General features: G+C 44.0%; 1 protein-coding gene across 6 annotated transcripts in view; it reads left to right on the top strand.

Moving 5' to 3' along the window:
• LOC112261015 (neurexin-2-like) overlaps positions 1-24391 on the top strand; it is a 935354-nt gene that overhangs the window by 771927 nt on the left and 139036 nt on the right. For all 6 annotated transcript variants that reach the window (XM_042328452.1, XM_042328453.1, XM_042328454.1 and 3 more), the window contains one exon: positions 13759-13940. In XM_042328452.1, the coding sequence (XP_042184386.1) occupies positions 13759-13940 (182 nt within the window). The remainder of the gene's footprint in view (positions 1-13758; positions 13941-24391) is intronic.

The following is a 24391-nucleotide window of genomic DNA, read 5'->3' as shown; positions in this document are numbered from 1 at the left end:
CTCGGAGCTCTACAATTCCATCAACCTCATGGCTTGGTTTTTGCTCTGACATGCACTGTCAACTATGGGACCTTATATATAGGGGTGTGCCATTCCAAATCATGTCCAATCAATTGAATTTACCACAGGTGGACTCCAACCAAGTTGTAGAAACATCTCAAGGATGATCAATGGAAACAGGATGCCACTGAGCTCAATTTGGAGTCTCATAGGGTCTGAAACTTATGTAAATAAGGTTTTGTGTTTATATATATATTTGCAAACATTTCGAAAAACCTATTTTCACATTGTCATTATAGGGTATTATGTGAAGATTTCTGCGGAATTGTTTTTATTTAATCCATTTTAGAATGATGCTGTAACGTAACAAAATGTCGAAAAGGTCAAGGGGTCTGAATACTTTCCGAAGTCACTGTATATTACGAATTACAATTCGTATGATACAGTATGTTTCGAATTTGCAATACATATATGTTGCAAATTCCAATTTGTTATTTCTAACCTTTAGCTAGGTGGCTCGGTGACTAATGTTAATTAGGCTAGGGGTTAGGGTTAGGGGTTGGATTAGCTAACAGTTACAAAGTAGATACAAGTAGTAAGTAGTTGCAAAGTTGCTAATTAGCAAAAGTGCTGAAGTTGTCTGTGATTCGAACACACAACCTTTGGGTTCCTAGATGTTTAAGGCTAATATCAGTTATGAAATCAATGAGCTCTACGCTTTTATAAAGCTACGGGGAGAGCCAAGAGTCTCTTTTAAATTGAATATGATTTTCAAAATACACACTAGGAGCTAGCTTTCTTCCCTACGGCTGAGTACTTGTTATTTAGGCCACAGTACAAGCCGAGTCCATTTCCCTACTTTTCTCCATCACAATACCCTTTTAATGTGAGTTTTCCCATAATAGAGTGATGGATGTGTTGTTGTGCATTGTGAACTTTACGGCCCTCAAATTTTCACAAGGCTGGTTCCAACGAGGTGAGACGCTTTTTTCCATAAGGTCACCAATGGAGAGATGGAGCGACAGGTGCAAGTCATTAGCCCTCGTTTGTTTTCTTACACCGGAGGGTAATTAGTATGATGTTAATGCTAATTTGCCCCGCGGTGCGCTAACAAGAAGAGCACAAATCGCCGGGCAACCACCACAGGGGTGTGTCTTCTCAGATATAGGGAAGAACAAAGAATCCTGACCTTTCCAGAGTCTTGCATAATAATGATGGCACCGTGCTGGAGACGTTGGTGTCTCGCTATAACTCTTCCCTGTGTCTCGTTGACTCTGGTTCGTCCAATGAGCCACATGTAGAAGGAACCATTTTCCTCCCTCTGCCCGCAAGATGCTGTCTGTTCCCGCCATTGACATAATCAGAGGTGAAACCTGGCTAATATCACATTTCTCGTTATTTCCCCCCCAAAAAATCTATCATTCGCTGTGAATGTGTGGTGCGCTGTAGCCTGTGAATGTGAGGAATAATTAGGTTGGGAGAGTCCAAGGGCTGAACCTCTGTTTGCCCCGGAATCTTTGATTGGCAGGTTATTAGGAGCCCGGCAAGAATGTTCCTGCAGCTGTGTAGTGGGAGGGTGGGGTTGTGTGGGTGTGTGTGTGTGTGTGGTTTGATTCGGGAGGGCGCATGTGACTGTCGGTGATTACATCTTTGAGTCGGCCCATTATCACTCTCGATGTGGCATTCCAGAGACGCCCCCAGAGCTATCGCACGTGTCATCGGGAAGAAGTGCATTTTTTGGCATAATCGATAAGCAGTCCTCGTAACGTATCCGGGCTCCCTATCAGCGTCCTACCTATCAACCCTCAGAGAGAAGTTCCCCTTATCTGCATGTAAAAGTGTTTGTCTCTGACCTCCCTCCTTTCCATCCCTCCTTTGCTTGTCCTCCCGTACACCCCTTTATCCCATTCTCTCCATTTTGTGACACAGTGAAAGAGCAGGGTCTCGAGCAGTTTGCCAAAAAACCAAGCTAGTGAATTCTTGTAGCCCAAAACTTGTTTGTAGAATCAATGGAGCACTCCTGTGCCTCCATACCATTGCGATACAGGTGTTATTTTCTCTCAGTTCCATTGGTCGTCATGGCCAGTGTTGCGTCAAACTGCTCTTTAGAGCAGAATCTAAAGTGCAGTGTGGCCACCATAGGGGTGGACCAGAAAGTTAATTCTGCAATGCAATCAAATTGGGCTTGAGAACTGCACACACACAGACACACACACACATCGACACACACACACACACACACACACACACACACACACACACACACACACACGCACGCACACACACACACACACACTCAAATACACACAGTATTCCACACACACTCTGTCCCACCCCATCAGAGTAAAAGGCCAGGCTTCCTCAGACTATTTTCACGGTAGATAATATGGGCCAATCTCTTACCCGGAGCCGTTACATTTTTTTTATGGGCCTACAGAGAAATAGCTATCTGACACAATCAACCCCGCATCAGTGGCAGTCGCTGGAGTAGATTGTCAAACTGCCAAAGGTGTGTGTGCGTGTATGTGAGTGAGTGTGTGTAAGCACGTACAGTACCAGTCAAAAGTTTGGACACACCTAACTCATTCAAGTGTTTTTCTTTATTTCTACTGTTTTCTACATTGTAGAATAATGGTGAAGACATCAAAACTATGAAATAACACATATGGAATCACGTAGTAACCAAAAAAGAAATTGAAATATATTTTATACTCTTCAAAGTAGCCACCCTTTGCCTTGATAACAGCTTTGCACACTCTTGGCATTTTCTCAACCAGATTCTAGAGGTAGTCACCTGGAATGCATTTCAATTAACAGGTGTGCCTTGTTAAAAGATCATCTGTGGAATTTCTTTCCTTCTTAATGCGTTTGAGCTAATCAGTTGTGTTGTGACAAGGTAGGGGTGGTATACTGAAGATAGCCCTATTTGGTAAAAGACCAAGTCCATCATATTATGGCAAGACATGAAGGTCATTCAATACGGAACATTTCAAGAACTTTGTGCAGTCGCAAAAATCCTCAAGCGCTACGATGAAACTGTCTCTCATGAGGACCGCCACAGGAAAGGAAGAGAGTTACCTCTACTGCAGAGGATAAGTTCATTAGAGTTACCAGCCTCAGAAATTGCAGCACAAATAAATGCTTCACAGAGTTCAAGTAACAGACACATCTCAACATCAACTGTTCAGAGGAGACTGCGTGAATCAGGCCTTCATGGTCGAATTGCTGCAAAGAAACCACTACTAAAGGACACCAATAAGAAGAAGAGACTTGCTTGGGCCAAGAAACACGAGCAATGGACATTAGACCGGTGGAAAATCCCAATTTTAGATTTTTGGTTCCAACCGCCGTGTCTTTGTGAGACACAGAGTAGGGGCTGGATGATCTCTGCATTTGTGGATCCACTGTGAAGCATGGAGGAGGAGGTGGGATGGTGCTTTGCTAGTGACACTGTTGGTGATTTATTTAGAATTCAAGACACCAGCATGACTACCACAGCATTCTGCAGTGATACACCATCCCATCTGATTTGCGCTTAGTGGGACTATCATTTGTTTTTCAACAGGACATTGACCCAACACACCTCTAGGCCATGTAAAGGCTATTTTACCAAGAAGGAGAGTGATGGAGTGTTGCATCAGATGACCTGGCCTCCACAATCACCCGACCTCAACCCATTTGAGATGGTTTGGGATGAGTTGGACCACAGAATGAAGGAAAAGCAGCCAATAAGTGCTCAGCATATGTGTGAACTCCTTCAAGACTGTTGAAAAAGTATTCCAGGTGAAGCTGGTTGAGAGAATGCCAAGAGTGTGCAAAGCTGTCATCAAGGCAAAAGGATGCTACTTTGAAGCACCTCAAATATAAATTAGATTTGGATTTGTTTTAACATTTGTTTTAACACTTTTTGGGGGCATGATGACATGATTCCATATGTGATATTTCATAGTTTTGATGTCTTCACTATTATTATACAATGTAGTAAATAGTACAAATAAAGAAAAACCCTTGAATGAGTAGGTGTGTCCAAACATTTGACTGGTACTGCGTGTGTGCTCGCGTGTTTCTGTTGTATCTGTTCACGTTGAGATCAACAGAGTTTGCGTTGGACAATGTCCTTTCTGCAATATATCCAGTCAACCATTGGTTCTGAAGAGAAGTTTCACAATCTTTTGCAATGTTTCTGTCTGCTCTCAAAAGGTATCAGCATAGCAGTGTAACTCCCTTTGTCACACGAACTAACTACACCAACAACTCACTTGGTTCATTTATAAACAGAAACAGCGACAGAGAGGGTTTGAGGACTGAGTCTAAAGAGACACATTCTTGTTTTTCTGTCTAGCCACTGTTAAATATAGAAACAGTGTTGTTGTTGTTCCAGCTACGGGATTAACTTGTCCTTCGTCACTGTGAGTCATCAGAAAGGCTGAATCACACAATTACATAGAACATTAAAATGAATGAAGTCTTTTGACATAAGCCACAGTGTTATACATCATGTATATGGGCTGAATGCAGTAGACGTTGGTCTGTCTGGGATGAAAGACATCTAGTGCCGTCTTGCTGTGTGTCTGTGATGACCTGTTTATTTTATACCTGTTGTGGGGGAAAAGTGTCCCAGAATGCTTTGCTTTAGCCCACATCAATGGCTATTCACAGAGAGTGTCCAATAGAACAAACCTCACCACACACACACACACACACGACACACTCCACCTGCCCTGTATAGGGAAAATTAAAATCAATCTGTTTTTCCATTACACATTTGATTCGGGGGGGGGCGCTCTATGATTATTTTTCCACCGGCAACGACCAGAAATAAAATGTTATTTTTCTTCCAATCCAAATGACCAAACTGGCCCCGAAAATGGAAATAATAATCAACGGGCATCTTGAGATGTTTGATCTATCCTCATGCCTCTCTGTTCCAGGTAGAGAGCATTGATTGGCTAGACATCGATCCCAACTCGAGCTAATTGGACAAACGCATTCAATATTTAGCTCGTTTTTTTTTTTCAGTCTGCAAAATAAACATAAGTGCCACGGTGTGTTTCCATCATTATTGTTGTTCCAGTGAAACAGAGAGAACAGATTGCTTGATTAGAGGCAGGCCGGTCAAGGTCAGTGGAAAATCCATAGTCTACCCCGAGTTTTGTTTGCCGAGGGAAGTCTCCCAAGGCCTTATTCATTTAGTTTTAACTCCAGTCTTAAGCATCACATGGGCAGTGTGGAGACTTAGGGAGTTATGCTGATAGCTCAGACTCTCTCCCGGACTGTCTCCATCTCCTTTTATCTCTCTCGGCAGCTAGGTTTCCGTCTAATTGGTGACAGATTTTCATGCGAATATTCTAAAATGTGCATGAAGAAAATATGCACGTTTTCCCACCAGTGGTGTTTCCACCGAACAGACTTGTTGCAGATAAAGATCAGTGAGAGATGACGTAGTTGCACACAAAATGTACCTTTTCACTTAAGTTTTCATATACCGAATAAATGTTTTTTCCACCTCTACCGATGGTTTTGTAAAACAAAAACTGTCGCGTTCAATAGCAAATGTGTCTACTCTGGTCTTGGCACCTGAGCATCAGCCAACAGGTCGCAGATACAGTGCGGGTAGGGTAGTCTACATGATACGTTTATTATGGATAATATTTGTATTTGTCAAACGACAGGCAAGCAACAATCATCATGTCTGTCACCAGAATAAGACCCTCGAAATGTATTGGAAAGGAGCATCGAGATCAACTTGCACTTCCACCACTCTGTGACGTTTGTCGTAACTTATTTCATCTGTAGCCTAATAAACTGAATGGTTTCCCGAGTCATAGTGGGAGGACCACACACCATATCACCGAGTCACTCCAACTTTATTATGATGGTTGTTATGTCAATATTTGTGCTTAAAGGCGTTCCAACTCCCATTTCTCGCAAAATTCATTTTCACAGACACAAAAAACATCCCACTATCTCGAACAATCAAAATATCTGTCGCCATTCATAAAATTGTACTGAAACAAACCGTTTCCATCCCAGCTGTCGTGATTTGTATACGGTATGACTGCACTCGCATAAAAACTTTGGATGCAAATAAGGTTAGTTTCTCTCTCTCTCCTTTCCTATCTCTCTCGTATTATTGTTCTCTCTCTCTCTCTCTCTCCTTTCCTATCTCTCTCTTATTATTGTTCTCTCTCTCTCCTTTCCTATCTCTCTCGTATTATTGTTCTCTTTCTCTCTCCTTTCCTATCTCTCTCTTATTATTGTTCTCTCTCTCTCCTTTCCTATCTCTCTCTTATTATTGTTCTCTCTCTCTCTCCTTTCCTATCTCTCTCGTATTATTGTTCTCTTTCTCTCTCCTTTCCTATCTCTCTCGTATTATTGTTCTCTCTCTCTCCTTTCCTATCTCTCTCGTATTATTGTTCTCTCTCTCTCTCCTTTCCTATCTCTCTCGTATTATTGTTCTCTCTCTCCTTTCCTATCTCTCTCGTATTATTGTTCTCTCTCCTTTCCTATCTCTCTCGTATTATTGTTCTCTCTCTCTCCTTTCCTATCTCTCTCGTATTTGGGTTCTCTTTCTCTCCTTTCATATCTCTCTCTTATTATTGTTCTCTCTCTCTCCTTTCCTATCTCTCTCTTATTTTGTTCTCTCTCTCTCTCCTTTCCTATCTCTCTCGTATTATTGTTCTCTTTCTCTCTCCTTTCCTATCTCTCTCGTATTATTGTTCTCTCTCTCTCTCCTTTCCTATCTCTCTCGTATTATTGTTCTCTCTCTCTCTCCTTTCCTATCTCTCTCGTATTATTGTTCTCTCTCTCTCTCCTTTCCTATCTCTCTCGTATTATTGTTCTCTCTCTCCTTTCCTATCTCTCTCGTATTATTGTTCTCTCTCTCTCCTTTCCTATCTCTCTCGTATTATTGTTCTCTTTCTCTCTCCTTTCATATCTCTCTCTTATTATTGTTTTCTCTCTCTCTCCTTTCCTATCTCTCTCGTATTATTGTTCTCTCTCTCTCTCTCCTTTCCTATCTCTCTCGTATTATTGTTCTCTCTCTCCTTTCCTATCTCTCTCGTATTATTGTTCTCTCTCTCTCTCTCTCTCCTTTCCTATCTCTCTCTTATTATTTCTCTCTCTCTCTCTCTCTCCTTTCCTATCTCTCTCTTATTATTGTTCTCTCTCTCTCTCCTTTCCTATCTCTCTCTTATTATTGTTTCTCTCTCTCTCTCCTTTCCTATCTCTCTCTTATTATTGTTCTCTCTCTCTCTCCTTTCCTATCTCTCTCTTATTATTGTTCTCCTTTCCTCTCTTATTATTGTTCTCTCCTTTCCTTTCCTATCTCTCTCTTATTATTGTTCTCTCTCTCTCTCTCCTTTCTATCTCTCTCTTATTATTGTTCTCTCTCTTCCTCCTTTCCTCTCTCTTATTATTGTTCTCTCTCTCTCTCTCCTTTCCTATCTCTCTCTTATTATTGTTCTCTCTCTCTCTCCTTTCCTATCTCTCTCTTATTATTGTTCTCTCTCTCTCTCCTTTCCTATCTAGTCTCTTATTATTGTTCTCTCTCTCTCTCTCCTTTCCTATCTCTCTCTTATTATTGTTTCTCTCTCTCTCTCCTTTCCTATCTCTCTCTTATTATTGTTCTCTCTTCTCTCTTTCTCTCTCCTTTCCTATCTCTCTCTTATTATTGTTCTCTCTCTCTCTCCTTTCCTATCTCTCTCTTATTATTGTTCTCTCTCTCTCTCCTTTCCTATCTCTCTCTTATTATTGTTCTCTCTCTCTCTCTCCTTTCCTATCTCTCTCTTATTATTGTTCTCTCTCTCTCTCCTTTCCTATCTCTCTCTTATTATTGTTTCTCTCTCTCTCCTTTCCTATCTCTCTCTTATTATTGTTCTCTCTCTCTCTCCTTTCCTATCTCTCTCTTATTATTGTTCTCTCTCTCTCTCCTTTCCTATCTCTCTCTTATTATTGTTCTCTCTTCTCTCTCCTTTCCTATCTCTCTCGTATTATTGTTCTCTCTCTCTCCTTTCCTATCTCTCTTATTATTGTTCTCTCTCTCTCTCCTTTCCTATCTCTCTCTTTATTATTGTTCTCTCTCTTATTATTGTTCTCTCTCTCTCTTTCCTATCTCTCTCGTATTATTGTTCTCTCTCTCTCCTTTCCTATCTCTCTCGTATTATTGTTCTCTCTCTCTCCTTTCCTATCTCTCTCGTATTTGGGTTCTCTTTCTCTCCTTTCATATCTCTCTCTTATTATTGTTCTCTCTCTCTCTCCTTTCCTATCTCTCTCTTATTTTGTTCTCTCTCTCTCTCCTTTCCTATCTCTCTCGTATTATTGTTCTCTTTCTCTCTCCTTTCCTATCTCTCTCGTATTATTGTTCTCTCTCTCTCTCCTTTCCTATCTCTCTCGTATTATTGTCTCTCTCTCTCTCCTTTCCTATCTCTCTATCTCTCTCTTATTATTGTTCTCTCTCTCTCTCCTTTCCTATCTCTCTCGTATTATTGTCTCTCTCTCTCCTTTCCTATCTCTCTCGTATTATTGTCTCTCTCTCTCCTTTCCTATCTCTCTCATATTATTGTTCTCTTTCTCTCTCCTTTCATATCTCTCTCTTATTATTGTTTTCTCTCTCTCTCCTTTCCTATCTCTCTCTTATTATTGTTCTCTCTCTCTCTCTCTCCTTTCCTATCTCTCTCGTATTATTGTTCTCTCTCTCTCTCTCCTTTCCTATCTCTCTCGTATTATTGTTCTCTCTCTCTCTCCTTTCCTATTATCTCTCTCTCTCTCTCTCCTTTCCTATCTCTCTCTTATTATTGTTCTCTCTCTCTCTCTCTCTCCTTTCCTATCTCTCTCTTATTATTGTTCTCTCTCTCTCTCCTTTCCTATCTTTCTCTCTTATTATTGTTCTCTCTCTCTCTCTCCTTTCCTATCTCTCTCTTATTATTGTTCTCTCTCTCTCTCTCCTTTCCAATCTCTCTCTCTTATTATTGTTCTCTCTCTCTCTCCTTTCCTATCTCCTATCTCTTCTTATTATTGTTCTCTCTCTCTCTCCTTTCCTATCTCTCTCTTATTATTGTTCTCTCTCTCTCTCTCCTTTCCTATCTCTCTCTTATTATTGTTCTCTCTCTCTCCTTTCCTATCTCTCTCTTATTATTGTTCTCTCTCTCTCTCCTTTCCTATCTCTCTCTATTATTGTTCTCTCTCTCTCTCTCTCCTTTCCTATCTAGTCTCTTATTATTGTTTCTCTCTCTCTCTCTCCTTTCCTATCTCTCTCTTATTATTGTTCTCTCTCTCTCTCTCCTTTCCTATCTCTCTCTTATTATTGTTCTCTCTCTCTCTCCTTTCCTATCTCTCTCTTATTATTGTTCTCTCTCTCTCTCCTTTCCTATCTCTCTCTTATTATTGTTCTCTCTCTCTCTCCTTTCCTATCTCTCTCTTATTATTGTTCTCTCTCTCTCTCTCCTTTCCTATCTCTCTCTTATTATTGTTCTCTCTCTCTCTCCTTTCCTATCTCTCTCTTATTATTGTTCTCTCTCTCTCCTTTCCTATCTCTCTCTTATTATTGTTCTCTCTCTCTCTCTCTCCTTTCCTATCTCTCTCTTATTATTGTTCTCTCTCTCTCTCTCTCCTTTCCTATCTCTCTCTTATTATTGTTCTCTCTCTCTCTCCTTTCCTATCTCTCTCGTATTATTGTTCTCTCTCTCTCTCTCTCTCCTTTCCTATCTCTCTCTTATTATTGTTTCTCTCTCTCTCTCTCTCCTTTCCTATCTCTCTCTTATTATTGTTCTCTCTCTCTCTCCTTTCCTATCTCTCTCTTATTATTGTTCTCTCTCTCTCTCTCTCCTTTCCTATCTCTCTTCTTATTGTTTCTCTCTCTCTCTCCTTTCCTATCTCTCTCTTATTATTGTTCTCTCTCTCTCTTATTATTGTTCTCTCTCTCTCTCCCTCCTTTCCTATCTCTCTCTTATTATTGTTCTCTCTCTCTCCTTTCATATCTCTCTCTTATTATTGTTCTCTCTCTCACTCCTTTCCTATCTCTCTCTTATTATTGTTCTCTCTCTCTCTCCTTTCCTATCTCTCTCTTATTATTGTTCTCTCTCTCTCCTTTCCTATCTCTCTCTTATTATTGTTCTCTCTCTCTCTCTCTCCTTTCCTATGTCTCTCTTATTATTGTTCTCTCTCCTTTCCTATCTCGTATTATTGTTCTCTCTCTCTCTCCTTTCCTATCTCTCTCTTATTATTGTTCTCTCTCTCTCTCTCCTTTCCTATCTCTCTCTTATTATTGTTCTCTCTCTCTCTCTCCTTTCCTATCTCTCTCTTATTATTGTTCTCTCTCTCTCTCCTTTCCTATCTCTCTCTTATTATTGTTCTCTCTCTCTCTCCTTTCCTATCTCTCTCTTATTATTGTTCTCTCTCTCTCCTTTCATATCTCTCTCTTATTATTGTTCTCTCTCTCTCTCCTTTCCTATCTCTCTCTTATTATTGTTCTCTCTCTCTCTCCTTTCCTATCTCTCTCATATTATTGTTCTCTCTCTCTCTCCCGCTTCCGCTCTCCCACTCCTTTGCGATCATTTCCTCTCGCGTTCCCTCTTCTACCCCTTCCATCTCCCTCCACATCTCACGTCTACACCTCTTTCTTACCCCATCCCTGGTGTGTAGAAAAGGGAGAGGTGGTTGGTGGTTAGCATGGCTCTGCATGCATTTTCCCTGCACCAATGGTCGAGCAGACCTGGAGCAGGTGTTGGGTGTCTCTGAAACACTAAGACGTGGGTTCAGTCAGGGAGAACCTGCCAGACTACCTCATTAGATGCCTCGTCACCTCTTTGTCTCTTCGCTTAGTGGGCTGCTGCAGGGTCGCCGTAACAGCAGGTGGCCACCACTTCTGCAGACAGCCGGCCTGCCGCCACACAGGACAAGGACTAAAGAAAATAAAATGAAAAAAACTCATACACTTAGAGGGGGGAGTGGAAATAAAGTTTCTTTGAAGATTATTTGGCAAAAGGTACTTTGCAGCTTTTGAGTTTGTGCTATTACGGTGGTAGGAGGTGTTGAATTGAAGAGGTGTTAATCTCTTTGCTCTGGGCATGACATCTGGAATAGAGTATGCAGTGTTGGTTTACTGCGATATGAGTAAACTGAGATGCAGATATTCTAAATATAAGCTCAGAAAAAAAAGAAACGTCCTCTCACTGTCAACTGCGTTTATTTTCAGCCAACTTAACATGTGTAAATATTTGTATGAACATAACAAGATTCAATAACTGAGACATAAACTGAACAAGTTCCACAGACACGTGACTAACAGAAATTGAATAATGTGTCCCTGAAAAAAGGGGGAAGTAACAGTCAGTATCTGGTGTGGCCACCAGCTGCATTAAGTACTGCAGTGCATCTCCTCCTCATGGACTGCACCAGATTTGCCAGTTCTTGCTGTGAGATGTTACCCCACTCTTCCACCAAGGTACCTGCAAGTTCCCGGACATTTCTGGGCGGAATGGCCCTAGCCTTCACCTTCCGATCCAACAGGTCCCAGGCGTGATCATTGGGATTGAGATCCGGGCACTTCCCTGGCCATGGCAGAACACTGACATTCCTGTCTTGCAGGAAATCACTCACAGAACGAGCAGAATGGCTGGTGGCATTGTCATGCTGGAGGGTCATGTCAGGGTGAGCCTGCAGGAAGGGTACCACATGAGGGAGAAGGATGTCTTCCCTGCACAGCGTTGAGATGACAACAAGCTCAGTCCGATGACACTGCCCCAGACCATGATGGACCCTCCACCCTCAAATCAATCCCGCTCCAGAGTATAGGCCTTGGTGTAACGCACCTCGGCGATAAACGTGAATCCGACCATCACCCCTGGTGAGACAAAACCGCGACTCATCGGTGAAGAGCACCTTTTGTCAGTCCTGTCTGGTCCAGCGACGGTGGGTTTGTGCCCATAGGCGACGTTGTTGCTGGTGATGTCTGGTGAGGACCTGCCTTACAACAGGCCTACAAGCCCTCATTCCAGCCTCTCTCAGCCTATTGCGGACAATCTGAGCACTGATGGAGGGATTGTGTGTTCCTGGTGTAACTCGGGCAGTTGTTGCCATCCTGTACCTGTCCCGCAGGTGTGATGTTCGGATGTACCGATCCTGTGCAGGTGTTGTTACATGTGGTCTGCCATTGTGAGGACGATCAGCTGTCCGTCCTGTCTCCCTGTAGCGCTGTCTTAGGCGTCTCACAGTATGGACATTGCAATTTATTTCCCTGGCCACATCTGCAGTCCTCATGCCTCCTTGCAGCATGCCTAAGGCACATTCACGCAGATGAGCAGGGACCCTGGGCATCTTTCTTTTGGTGTTTTTCAGAGTCAGTAGAAAGGCCTCTTTAGTGTCCGAAGTTTTCATAACTGTGACCTTAATTATCTACCGTCTGTAAGCTGTTAGTGTCTTAACGTCCGTTCCACAGGTGCATTTTCATTAATTGTTTATGGTTCATTGAACTAGCATGGGAAACAGTGGTTAAACCCTTTACAATGAAGATCTGTGAAGTTATTTAGATTTTTACAAATGGTCTTTGAAAGACAGGGTCCTGAAAAAGGGATGTTTCTTTTTTGCTGAGTTTATATGAGGTGGGAATTTTCTGTCTTCAGTTATCATCATCATCATCCTCCTCCTCACCATCTTCCTTTCTATTGATTTATTGACAATGCTCTGCATTCTACCCTGACAAATTGAGAAAGAGAGGTATTGATTGTAAAACTTTGCTCTGGGAATGACGTCTGGAATTGTCTATGGATTGCATAGTGTTGATTTAATGTTAGGGTTAATGACTCTTTGTCATCTTCATCCTCATCATCATCCTCATCATTTACATGTATCCCACAATGCTCTGCATTCTTCCCTGCCAGATAGAGGAAGGGAGAAATCGAAACCCTTTGTTGTGCATCTTCTTCCTCTAAGCCGTTTTTTTCATGCTGTGGGCTAGTTATAGTATTTCAGTCACGGATCTTGTTTATTTAGAAAAGAAAATTAGATTGGAAGGCTGGGACCCAGAGAGCCGAGGCATCACGTGCTTCATGCTGAAGCAAATAGAGGGGGGGGGACTCACACCTGAGTGGGGGAGCTGCTGATACTGTTACAGCCTCTGTTCCTCAATCTCTCTGCAACATGGCTGCCTTCCTACCGACAGCCATTTTAGAGCAGTTTCCTTCCATGTATCTCCTCTCATCTTGAACTGCCCTAATGCCTTTGAGCAGGAACACTACAACAGAACAGAGTGGTGTAGTGGTGGAACAGATGAACACTCTGCCTCGAACTGTTCTCGCACTGCCTTCATCACTTCCAACCATCGCGTCTCACACCTCGTCGCCACCCCTTTCCTAATTTCTTTCCCTCCCTCCCTCCTCTTCCTCGCCCATCCCTCCTCTTCCTCCTCCCTCTCTCCGCCTGCTCTTCTGTCTCCACTGCCACGCAGAGATAATTAGTCAGCGCCAGAAGAATACAACCAGGAGAAAGGGAAATTGGACTTGCCACGTTACTCTGTAGAAACGGAATGATTTTGATATGAGAGAATAGGCTCTGCCCAGAAAGCACTGCTTTGTGTGTGCCAGATTAGGGAAGACATACCTGCTATGGCTCAACAGCAGACAATGACAAGCACCTACCTTAAACCAAAGCTTTGTTTTCGATAGTTTGTTCTTTGGCTTTGACCTTCCACTGCACCACATGATATAGGTCTATGGAATAGTATCCATCATATATGACACATTGGCCCTCTTCTGTCCACAGCTGGGACAACCTACATCTTCGGGAGAGGAGGAGCCCTCATCACATACACCTGGCCCCCCAACGACCGGCCGAGCACACGGGCAGACCGGCTGGCGGTGGGATTCAGCACGCAGCTGAAGGAGGCCGTGCTGGTCAGGGTGGAAAGCGCAGAGGGACTGGGAGACTACCTGGAGCTGCACATAGTAAGTGACTACCTGCGGAACTGCAAGGGGTGATATAAGGGGGCATAGGTGGGGAGTTTGGAGGCGGGAAGTCATTGGTTGAGGAGTACATTGGTTTGCCTACTGGTGGGGTGAGTGGGTTGGAGGGACATACAGTTTAAGGGGACAGTAAATTGGAGGGACACTTATTTGGAGGGACAGCATGTGTCAAGAGATGGCTCGGGTTGAAGGGGTACACGGGGACTGGGGACAGTAGGGATGTGGTTGAGACGCATTGAGGAGTGGTAGGTTGAGCTCATATGGTCCAAAGTTGGAGATGTACAGGTGAAAGTAACTACTCAAAGAACGATCATTGAGCAGGTCTTTACATCTCATTCACTCTTACCGAACTAGTAATTACTCCATCCCTGCCACTATGACTCTCATATAGTCTAGGTAAAAGGCATTTTAAAGAGAACCCTGCCTAAGGATGACTTTATAAGGCAATTAAAGGACATTGGGCATTTTAAAAAGGCATTAATGCTGCCTGTAAATGGCTCGTTGACCCATGTGATCCCTGCCTACCGACGAGATTCAAAGCCCATATTATTATTTTAATGGATGCCTTTCTGTTAATTATCTGCTCCCTGCCGAACCCACTGACTCTGTTCCTCTCAGCATGTCACCGGTGTCAAACACACACACACGCAAATGCACACAAACACACACACACACACACACACACACACACACACACACACATACACACACACTTCGCCTGCAGCTATAAAGAGAGGCTTGTGCCAGCTGCTCTGCTAGCCAGTGCCTGTGCTTTTACGGTCTCTGTCTCCATGCTGCCTCTCTCACTCAGGGCTCACACTGACTAACTACAGCCTTCAAGGCAGAGTGGTAACAGTGTTGTTTTGCCCTCTCCTCTCCTCTTTTCATCTCCATCCTCATTCTCCCTAGTTCAGCTTTTCTTAAAACCTATAAAAACACAACCTAGGCCTTAGGTTTCCTGAAAGAAGGCTGTATAAGACGATGAATTGACAAGGAAAGTATGAAGGGGACAGCTCTGCTCTAGTATGAAGATGAAATTGACAGTCATTAAAATAGAAACAAACACACTCAACATGTCCATAAATCGTTTATCAGCGACTCTGATTATCGAAGCGGAGAGCGTAGGAAAGATTTTTTTCAAATACTGAGAGGACCTAGTATAATTTGAATGCATGTTACAAAAACAACAACAAAAAACAGCTGGGCTATAAAAGGAAGATTATACCATGCCAGGTTGGAGTGGAATGGCACATTGTCCATTTGAGACAAACATTAGCACATTATAGGCCTCAGAGTTTGTACAACCTTGTTGACTACTGCTGAATAATTAATGAATAGTCAGACACATCCAACCTTTTTTAAAAAGAAGTCCAATTTGTTTTACTAGCAAGCACTGAAAATGTGCATTGTTGAAAAGATAGTCCACACATCAAGCCTTTAAAAATAAAAAAAAATAAAAAAATGTTTTTACTGTAGGGCCGTGGCCTATAGCACGCCCTGCACCCTTGCGCATAATTAGTTGGGAGGAGGAGGAGGAGATGTTGAATAGAGAGACAAAGTTGGCAAAACAATTGCTAATAATCATTAGTAAACACTCCTGCTATTAGGTCAAGTTTATCTACATGAAAATACAAAATAAATACAAATCCTAAATTGAATGTTGTCCTATTTAAACGGTTTTAACTGTTATTTTATTCCCATGACGCTACATGGTTATGGGTCTCTCCAGAGATGTTTGATCTGGTTCAAGTCCGGGCTCTGCCTGGGCCACTCAAAGACATTCTGAGACTTGACCCGAGGCCATTCCTGCGTTGTCTTTGCTTGGGGCTTAGGATCATTGTCCTGTTGGAAGGGGAACCTTCTCCCCAGTCTGAGGTCCTGAGTGCTCCGGAGGAGGTTTTTATCAAGGATCTCTCTCTGTACTTTGCTCCGTTCATCTTTGCCTCGAGCCTGACTAGTTTCCCAGTCCCTGCCGCTGAAAAACATCCCCACAGCATGATGTTGTCACCACCATGCTTCACCGCAGGGATGGTGCCAGGTTTCCTCCAGGCGTGACGCTTGGCATTGATCTTGGTTTCATCAGACCAGAGAATCTTGTTTCTCATGGTCTGATTGTCTTTAGGTGCCTTTTGGAAAACTCCAAGCGGGCTGTCATGTGCCTTTTACTGAGGAGTGGCTTCCGTCTGGCCACTCTACCATAAAGGCCTGATTGGTGGAGTGCTGCAGAGATGGTTGTCCTTCTAGAAGGTTATCCCATCTCAACAGAGGGACTCTAGAGCTCTGTCAGAGTGAGCATCGGGATCTTTGTTACCTCCCTGACCAAGGCCCTTCTTCCCCGATTGCTCAATTTGGCCTTTCCCCAGATCTGTGCCTCGACACACTCCGCGGAGCTCTACGGACAATTCCTTCGACCCCATGGCATGGTTTTTGCTCTGACATGCACTGTCAACTGTGGGACCTTATATAGACAGGTGTGTGTGTGCCTATCAATTGAATTTACCACACGTGGACTCCAATCAAGTTGTAGAAACATCTCAAGGATGATCAATGGAAACAGGATGCACTTGAGATCAATTTCGAGCCTCATAGCGAAGGGTCTGAATACTTGTGTAATTAAGTTTATAATTTAAATACGTTTGCAAAAATGTCTAAACTGGTTGTCGCTTTATCGTTATGGGGTATTGTGTGTGGATTGCTGAGAATGTTTGATTGAATCCATTTTAGAATAAGGCTGAGAGTCAAGGGGTCTGAATACTTTCAGAAAGCACTGTATAAACAATAGCCTAAATGTGGGCACATTTTACCATGACAATTGCATTGTATTGGTCAGGTCCGATTGACCTCTTTACCGCATCTATCATTTGAATTAACATTCTACATTACCATGGCAATCCACCATCAGTTGATAGAACATTCCAAATTTCCATGGAAATGATTGCATCACAATACCAGGCAGCCATTGCGAGTGTACTGTACAGTACCCATGAGTTTACTTGTCAAATTGTCGGGGTTAGAACTTCCAAGCCTGCTCTATTCATTCTATTTCTATGTGGGACACACACACACACAATGGGAAGATAACTGGCTCAGTGGTTGTACTTCATACAACAGGCCAAGGTCAAAACGAATGTCCTCACTGGTATGTAATTAATAATCATACTAATGCTCGCATATCTCAGCAGTTATTGACAGAAATCACATTGATAGTATTGCAATGGGAAACCATCTCAATCGTCATTCAGTCAATGCGTACAGTATTCACCACACATCTCAGAGATGTTCCAATTGATCAGTCCACAAGCAAGACTTCACAACAGAATGGTCACTTCACATACATTTGTATAGTAGCCTCCCTGTGTTATCACACTTTAACAGTTGGTTTGGATTTCCATTGTTAAAGTCCATCCTTGCCCATGATATACTAGACAACATACACATGGCCACAACTATTACTACTACTACTAATAATAATAATAATACTTTTACAGATCCACTGTCTCATCTGCCCAGCCATGCAATGTATAAACTTGATCTCCACTGTAAAAAGCATCTAGACAATATCGCCGACATTTGCAACATTGCTTCAATGTTGAAATTCGGGAGTTGGGACAAGACAGACAGGCAGCTTTTCTCAGCCAGTTTGAAATCGTGAGTCCGCATTTTTATGTGTTTATACAAAGACATGTAAAACAGTAAAACAGATAAAACGAGAGAAATGCCCCACGTTGGCTGTCTTTCCAGCTTCAGTCTGAAGTGATTGTGTTAGTTGTGTACTTGGCTAGCTAGCACAGGGGAAGAGCCTCCATAGCAACCTGCAAAGTTCTGTAACTATTCAAGGGGTTGGGTTAAATGCGGAAGACACAGTTCAGTTGAATGCGTTCAGTTGTACATCTGACTAGGTATCTCCCTTTCCCTAACCAGCACTTGGGTAGTTTTTGCTTTACATGGCATTCAATACGAAGAGAAGGCTTAAAATTCCACTTGACAACCAGTGTTCGTGAATGTAGCATCACGTTTTGTTGAAAAATGTATGGTTTGGAAAGAATTTGGCTTTTTAATGCTGGTAACCCATTGTATAAAAGCAATAATAAACTCAAGACCATTTGTTATGGACTCGAGCTTCACTTCGTGGCTATGGTCACTGACCACGTCACTGCCATGATAAAAAATGTCATAACACATGGCCTATCATGTAGTATTGCTTAAATATCACCCAGCCTTCCATACCACACTATATCACATGGGCTTCCATGACAGTTCATTGCCTTGTATCATCACAGTGTGCTCCTCCCAGTATATTAGGGCGCGTCCCGAATGGCACTCTATTCCTGATATAGTGCGCTGCTTTTGAATAGAGCCCTATGGGGTTATATAGGCAATAGGGTTCCATTTGAGACGCTGGCAGTATACCAGTGTGTCAGTGTTAGTGAATCATTGGTGTGTAGGTTTCATTATAGGGCTGATGAGCGCTGGTACGACCCTGCCCTCCACTTTCTGGACGTCTGAGCAGCTCCCTGCTTTATTGAATTGAATACCTCCCTCCCTCCCTCCATCTCATTTCTCATTCATCCTCTCATTATTGTTGATTCCATCTCTTTCTCTTTCGCTCGTGCTCTCGTTCTCATTCAGTCTAACGCATTTTTGTCCTCCTTCTCTCCCCCCTCCCTCTGTCCCCCATCACGTCAGACCATCAGCCTCTCTCCCAGCTCTGCTCTTGCACCAGTCCCACTGCAATTACATTTGATTTGCTCTGCGCTCCTCCTGAGTCATTCACCCAAATGACTCCCCTCCCTCCCCCTATGCAACAGTGTCTGGGCCTCTTTAATTACTATTAGCTCCCTGGTAGAGGACAAGCAAGAGTCAAATTAAGACTAGGACTTAGGGGGCGTTTCCTATGTGATATGCATCTCGCTCACAGCACCCCACCCCGCGCGCACACACACACACACACACACACACACACACACACACACACACACACACACACACACTAATCCAGAGAGGGAGAGACACACACATACATGCACGTGCACACACACACCCAAAGCACAGGCACGCACTGTCTGTCAATGTCGCACAAACACATGCAGACACCCCCCCTCTCTTTCGTTCTCCCTCTCTCACACACACACACATGCATGAACACACATACTGTATACACACAAACACACACCAAGGCCGGACATACAAGGCTGCCCGCTGGCCCACAGATCTTTTGGAAATCTCCGGGCCAGTCAATCATCTTCATCTTGGGCCAGTGAACGGAAATGATACTATTTTCAATGTAGTCTATATAATTGCTGGGGGGAAAAAACATTATGTCGATTATTTATCACGTGCGCACAGCACACAAAGCCTAGTTTCTAATGTGTCGGACAGCAAGAGCGCACAGCTCTTAAATGATGTGCTAATCATCCGCTTCCCTGGGCCAGTATTGTTTTCATTCGGGACGGTAGCTTTAAGTTGCCACTGGCCCTGTGTGCCACTGGCCCTGTGTGCCACTGGCCCTGTGTGCCACTGGCCCTGTGTGCCACTGGCCCTGTGTGCCACTGGCCCTGTGTGCCACTGGCCCTGTGTGCCACTGGCCCTGTGTGCCACTGGCCCTGTGTGCCACTGGCAACTTTATCTGAATGTCAATGCCCTGCACACACTGTCTGTCACTGTCACAGGGGCCAAATCTTCAGTGTCTGTGTCTCACATCTCACTGACATTTCCCATGAGCCTCGAGGGGATGATAGAAAGAGACTGGGTGAACGTATGGTACTGTAGCTGATAAGAATGCCCAACCTCCTCCCCGTCCTGTTGCCTCGGGGCCTGGGACCTGTCTCTGAAAGGCCCAATGCATTACTCATCCACAAACAGTAACCTCTGGGGAAACTCGATAGAGCTTTGTAGGGGAAATTTCTGTAGAATACAGAGTACAGACTATGCTCTGTGCTCTCTCTTTTAAGGCAGCATGGAGATAAGGTTTTTTCTCCTCCCACTGCCTGTGTCCCAAAAAGCACCCTATTTTCTACATAGGGCACTACTTTTGACCAGTAGTCCAGTATGGCTCTGGTCAAAAGTAGTGCACTAAATCGGGAACAGGGTGCCATTGGGGATGCATCACCGTGTGTCTTTATATGGCTCATTATTCATCAACTCAACAGCATCCATTTTGGGGTGATGAGTCACTGATGCTGCTGATAGCACACTTGTCAGTCATGCTTAAGGAGCAATTTCCTTGTTAACTTACATTACCATCATGGTACATACCCAATTTAGCTGAATAATAGGTGATTTGTAGACCATTCGCCATAGTTCCAGGTTTAGCTGACAAGCCAGGCTGTATCCAAACTTCTAACGGAAAAAAAGGAGGGAGTGAAAGTTGGTGTGTATCTATGGTCCTAACAAATGACAGTGAGTTGTCACGGTAACGGACCCATCGGAAAAAGGCCCTCATCTGCAGTTACCGAGCCGACCAGGAGTCTGTTGTTCAACAAGGTTTCCTGGGTCATCGCTTTAAATAAGCCAAGCGCTGATTTCATGTTTAGAGGTCTATTTCCTCAGAAGACCCAGCCAATGTCTAGTGTGACGGGCAACAGGTCCTCATAAATGATGGAGAAGTGTGTTTCAGGGTCATGGTGAAATAGATAGCGATGGTCCCTCGCGAGATGGTATCTCTCTCTCTTTTGAAGCATTCCTTTGGCCGTAATGTTCCTTTTACGGCTCCCTCTTACAGGGAAATGATTTGCGAGTCGAAAATGTTTCTTTGGATGTCTTGGTGATAGCTGGGAAGAGATGACTAGCTAACGGGAGCGTTCGGGAGTGTTCCTCGGAGTTTCTTCTCCCGTTCGGGAACGCTGGAGATGTTGCTGCCAGATAAAGGTAGATGGCGGTGCAGATAAAACTGTCAAGGAGAAGCAGCTCCTTTTATCCTCTCTCCATCCCTGTCAGCCCCCTTCGCTGTGAAGATCAGCGCGCACACACACACACACACACACACACACACACACACACACACACCTACACTCTTACACGCATAGTCACATACACATACACCCACACACACTGATTCTCTATGGCACACACACACATCCTCTCCCCTTATATTTCTCCCTCTCACCTTGTTTACATTTTGCTACCCCACACCTGTTTCCCTCTTAAACGAGTGTCACTTTTAAAAATCGCTCCCCTTCATCATGCCTAGGGAGTCATCGCAAGCCAAACATGCGTGTGTGTGTGAGCTCGCGTGCATGCTTGATAAATGCTCTGCCGGCAGAGTGGGGCCAGCGGTCACCGGTGGTAACGAGATAGGGCCCTGGTGTGTTTGGCAGGGGCCTCTCCTTGGCATGTGAGGGGCCGGACAGCTATCGATTAATCCTGCCTTTGTGGCCCACTAATAAAGCCTCGCCTGACAGCCTCCACCTGGCTCTCCGTGCTCTCCTTGGTCTTCCTGCCTCTGCAGGGGGTTGGGGACTTTCTCCCCTCCACGAGGAGCTGCTTGGAGGTCAATGCCCCACACATGTCTGGGGTGTTCTGGGTAATACCAGAGATGCATAAATATGGTAGCCCCCAGACACTTATCACAAATGCCCCGTTTGCTAAGTTCTCCGTGTTGTACATGTTCCCTGTACTGTGCATTGCTCTCCATGTCTCTTTTTTTTTGTATTGTCATTAGCACAGTACACATGATCTCAATTTTAGCTCCAAGATGGCGGTAATTTGATCAACCGAAAAATCCATGTCAAACGCTGTCGTTTCAAAACTCAGTGCTTCGTGCTAAAACAACGACGTCATATCTGAATTCCAACATCGTTATGCACCTTCGCCACTACCATCCATTAGTTTCAGGCACACCAGAGGATGTGGTCCAAGCCCTGGGAGACATTTTGGCACCACAGCTGCAGGATATACTACAGTCTTTGCAGTTTCTGTGTGGAATCAGAGACTGAACCAAAATGACCGGATGAAGTCGAAGCAAAGAATGGACAGATAGATCTTTTAACCATTTCGAGTTTGGACATATTCAAACGATTACAGGCAACCACCCAGGTAGGCTAGGCACATAGTCACACAGTTAGCTAACAAGGTGGATAAGTCGAGAGCACAGAACCGATCCCTTGTTGTGTTTGAGGTGGCAGTGGTGGGTTCGCGGTGGCGATGAGGCTGTGAATGCCCAGTGAGTTCTGGGTGAAAGTAAATGGATTGCCTCCCCAGGATCGATAAGCTATTAAAGGAGCAGGGAGACAGGACTGTCCTGCTGTATCCTGATTGGTCTAATCACCTGGGGGGAGCGCCCATACACCTCCTACAGATACCCCTCTATCTACCACAAATGGGTTCAAGTAGTATTTGTTTTATTACAAGTACACCGAGAGGTTTGATAGAGCCCGCCGAGATGGCCGCCTAGATGGCTCAAGATGGGCGTGGTTTGCACTTTTGGGACGACTCCATTGATTCCTTTGCATCTCTTTCTACTCATCCACATCGCACTTCTGATCACACTTCTGATCACACCAATACAGCTTCATCACAATGGCATACAGCCAGTATAAATTCCAGTCCGGGTGCTGAGATTTATATTTAGTTTTAGCGTGAGTCATTGTGTAAACAGTCATCTGAAACGTGTTATATTGAATTTAGCCGTAGAATCGCAGCAGCAGCAGCTCTTGTTCACAACATGATGTGCTTTTCATCTGGCAGAAAAATTGAATTGGGAGTTAATCCAATACAACTGCGACTCTCTCAACGCAGGATTCGTGTTTCTTGTTTCTCTTCCCGTTGACACACAAATCTTAACGTTTCTGTGGATCGGCGTGGAAGTGGTTTTTGCCCCAAAAAAAGTCTGTTGGCGAGCCCCTAAGTCCCTGTTCAGAGAAATGGATAGAGGGGGAAAAAAGGGAGAGGGAGAGAACGGGTAGATTATGAATGACCAGCCTCTCTCCTCTTCTAGTCCTGTCCTTTTCTATGATGCCCTGAAAAGAGAGCTGCTGTACATTTCCGCTTTGGGGTCGCTCCTCAAATGTCACCACTGCAGCTCCATCCATGTAATCCCCCTGTAGCAGTACTTTATCTGGGCCTGTACGTTCCTCCCTGCTTCTCTCTTTGTCCATCCACTTTGGCTGCAATGTACGTTCTGTGACTAAAACAAAACGCAAACGCTTCTGTATTGACTTTGAACCAAACGGTTCATCAACTTCCCTCTAAACCTTCTCCAACGGATGGGTAACCCTCCGTGACTTTCTGCTTTTCTGACGGAGGTTGTGGACTCCTGGTGGGGAGCAGTGGATTTGTTTTCCGTCTCTGGAGGTAGTCAACCACACAGAGAGTGTATCTCAGAAAAATTGAAAGGGAGGAACTGGGAAAGGAAGAGAGAGAGACAGAGTGGGGGGGGGGAGCAGGAGAGGGAGGGGAGAAAGAAATGGAGAGAGATCGGGTAGGGATAGACAGGGGAAAGAGAGAGGAGACTTTCGGGCAAAGATAGAGAGGATGCAAATGTAGCGAGAGTTGGAGAGGAAAGAGGGCAAATGGAGAGAGAGATGTATATATCCGCTCAGCCATGCAGAGTTCACACGCACTCGTGTGCGGGTCCACACACTCAACGTAACCAAAGCCCCAAAGCCAGTCTGCCGAGAGCACCCTAAACAACTGCCGCCCTCGCTATTGTTGACAAACCGAACAAAGCCCTGCGTAATTCAACATCAGCGGGGCATTGTTTTATTGTTGTTGTTTTTTTCAAAATGCACGTTGTTAAGAATAGACGCGTCTCTGTCAACAGACGTTTTCACTGGATAGCACATTAGACTCTTGAAAGGGAAGTGGAGATAAAGGTGGAAAATGTTTTGTTTTATTCAAACTCCTCATGGGGCATAAGCTTGAGCAGGATGGGAATGGCTGCCATGTTGTATATTTAGATCTTCTTCCAGCCTTGGCGAAGTGATAACTAGATAGCCAACTGCCGCTCCCTCTGCCAATTCTCTACTCAGCAAGAGAACAGGACTGGAGCCTTTCTATTGGCCGGTTAGTCCTCTGCCCCTCCCTCTACTAGTGGAGTTGAGCTTTAGTCGGACACTGGTCAGAGTGTGTGTGTGTGTGTGTGTGTGTGTGTGTGTGTGTGTGTGTGTGTGTGTGTGTGTGTGTGTGTGTGTGTGTGTGTGTGTGTATGTGTGTGTGAGAGAGAATGTGAGACCGATCGTTGAAGACGGCATGCCCAGAACTCGTTCATAGCTTTCCTCCCGGGCATTCCCTTTCATTTGAGCCCTCGTTTAACAGGCAATTAATTTGTGTTGTTTGGAAAAAGAGGAGTAGGAGGAAGATGGAGTTTGATACACTACATGACCATGGTATGTGGACACGTGCTCATCGAACATCTCATTAAAAAATCATGGGCATTAATATGGAGCTGCTATAACAACCTCCACTCTCCTGGGGCGGGGGTGGTGCTCTTTCCA

This window comes from Oncorhynchus tshawytscha, linkage group LG10 (genome assembly GCF_018296145.1).
Source record: "Oncorhynchus tshawytscha isolate Ot180627B linkage group LG10, Otsh_v2.0, whole genome shotgun sequence".
Classification (NCBI taxonomy): Eukaryota; Metazoa; Chordata; class Actinopteri; order Salmoniformes; family Salmonidae; genus Oncorhynchus; species Oncorhynchus tshawytscha.
This window is presented reverse-complemented; position numbering and strand designations above follow the sequence as displayed.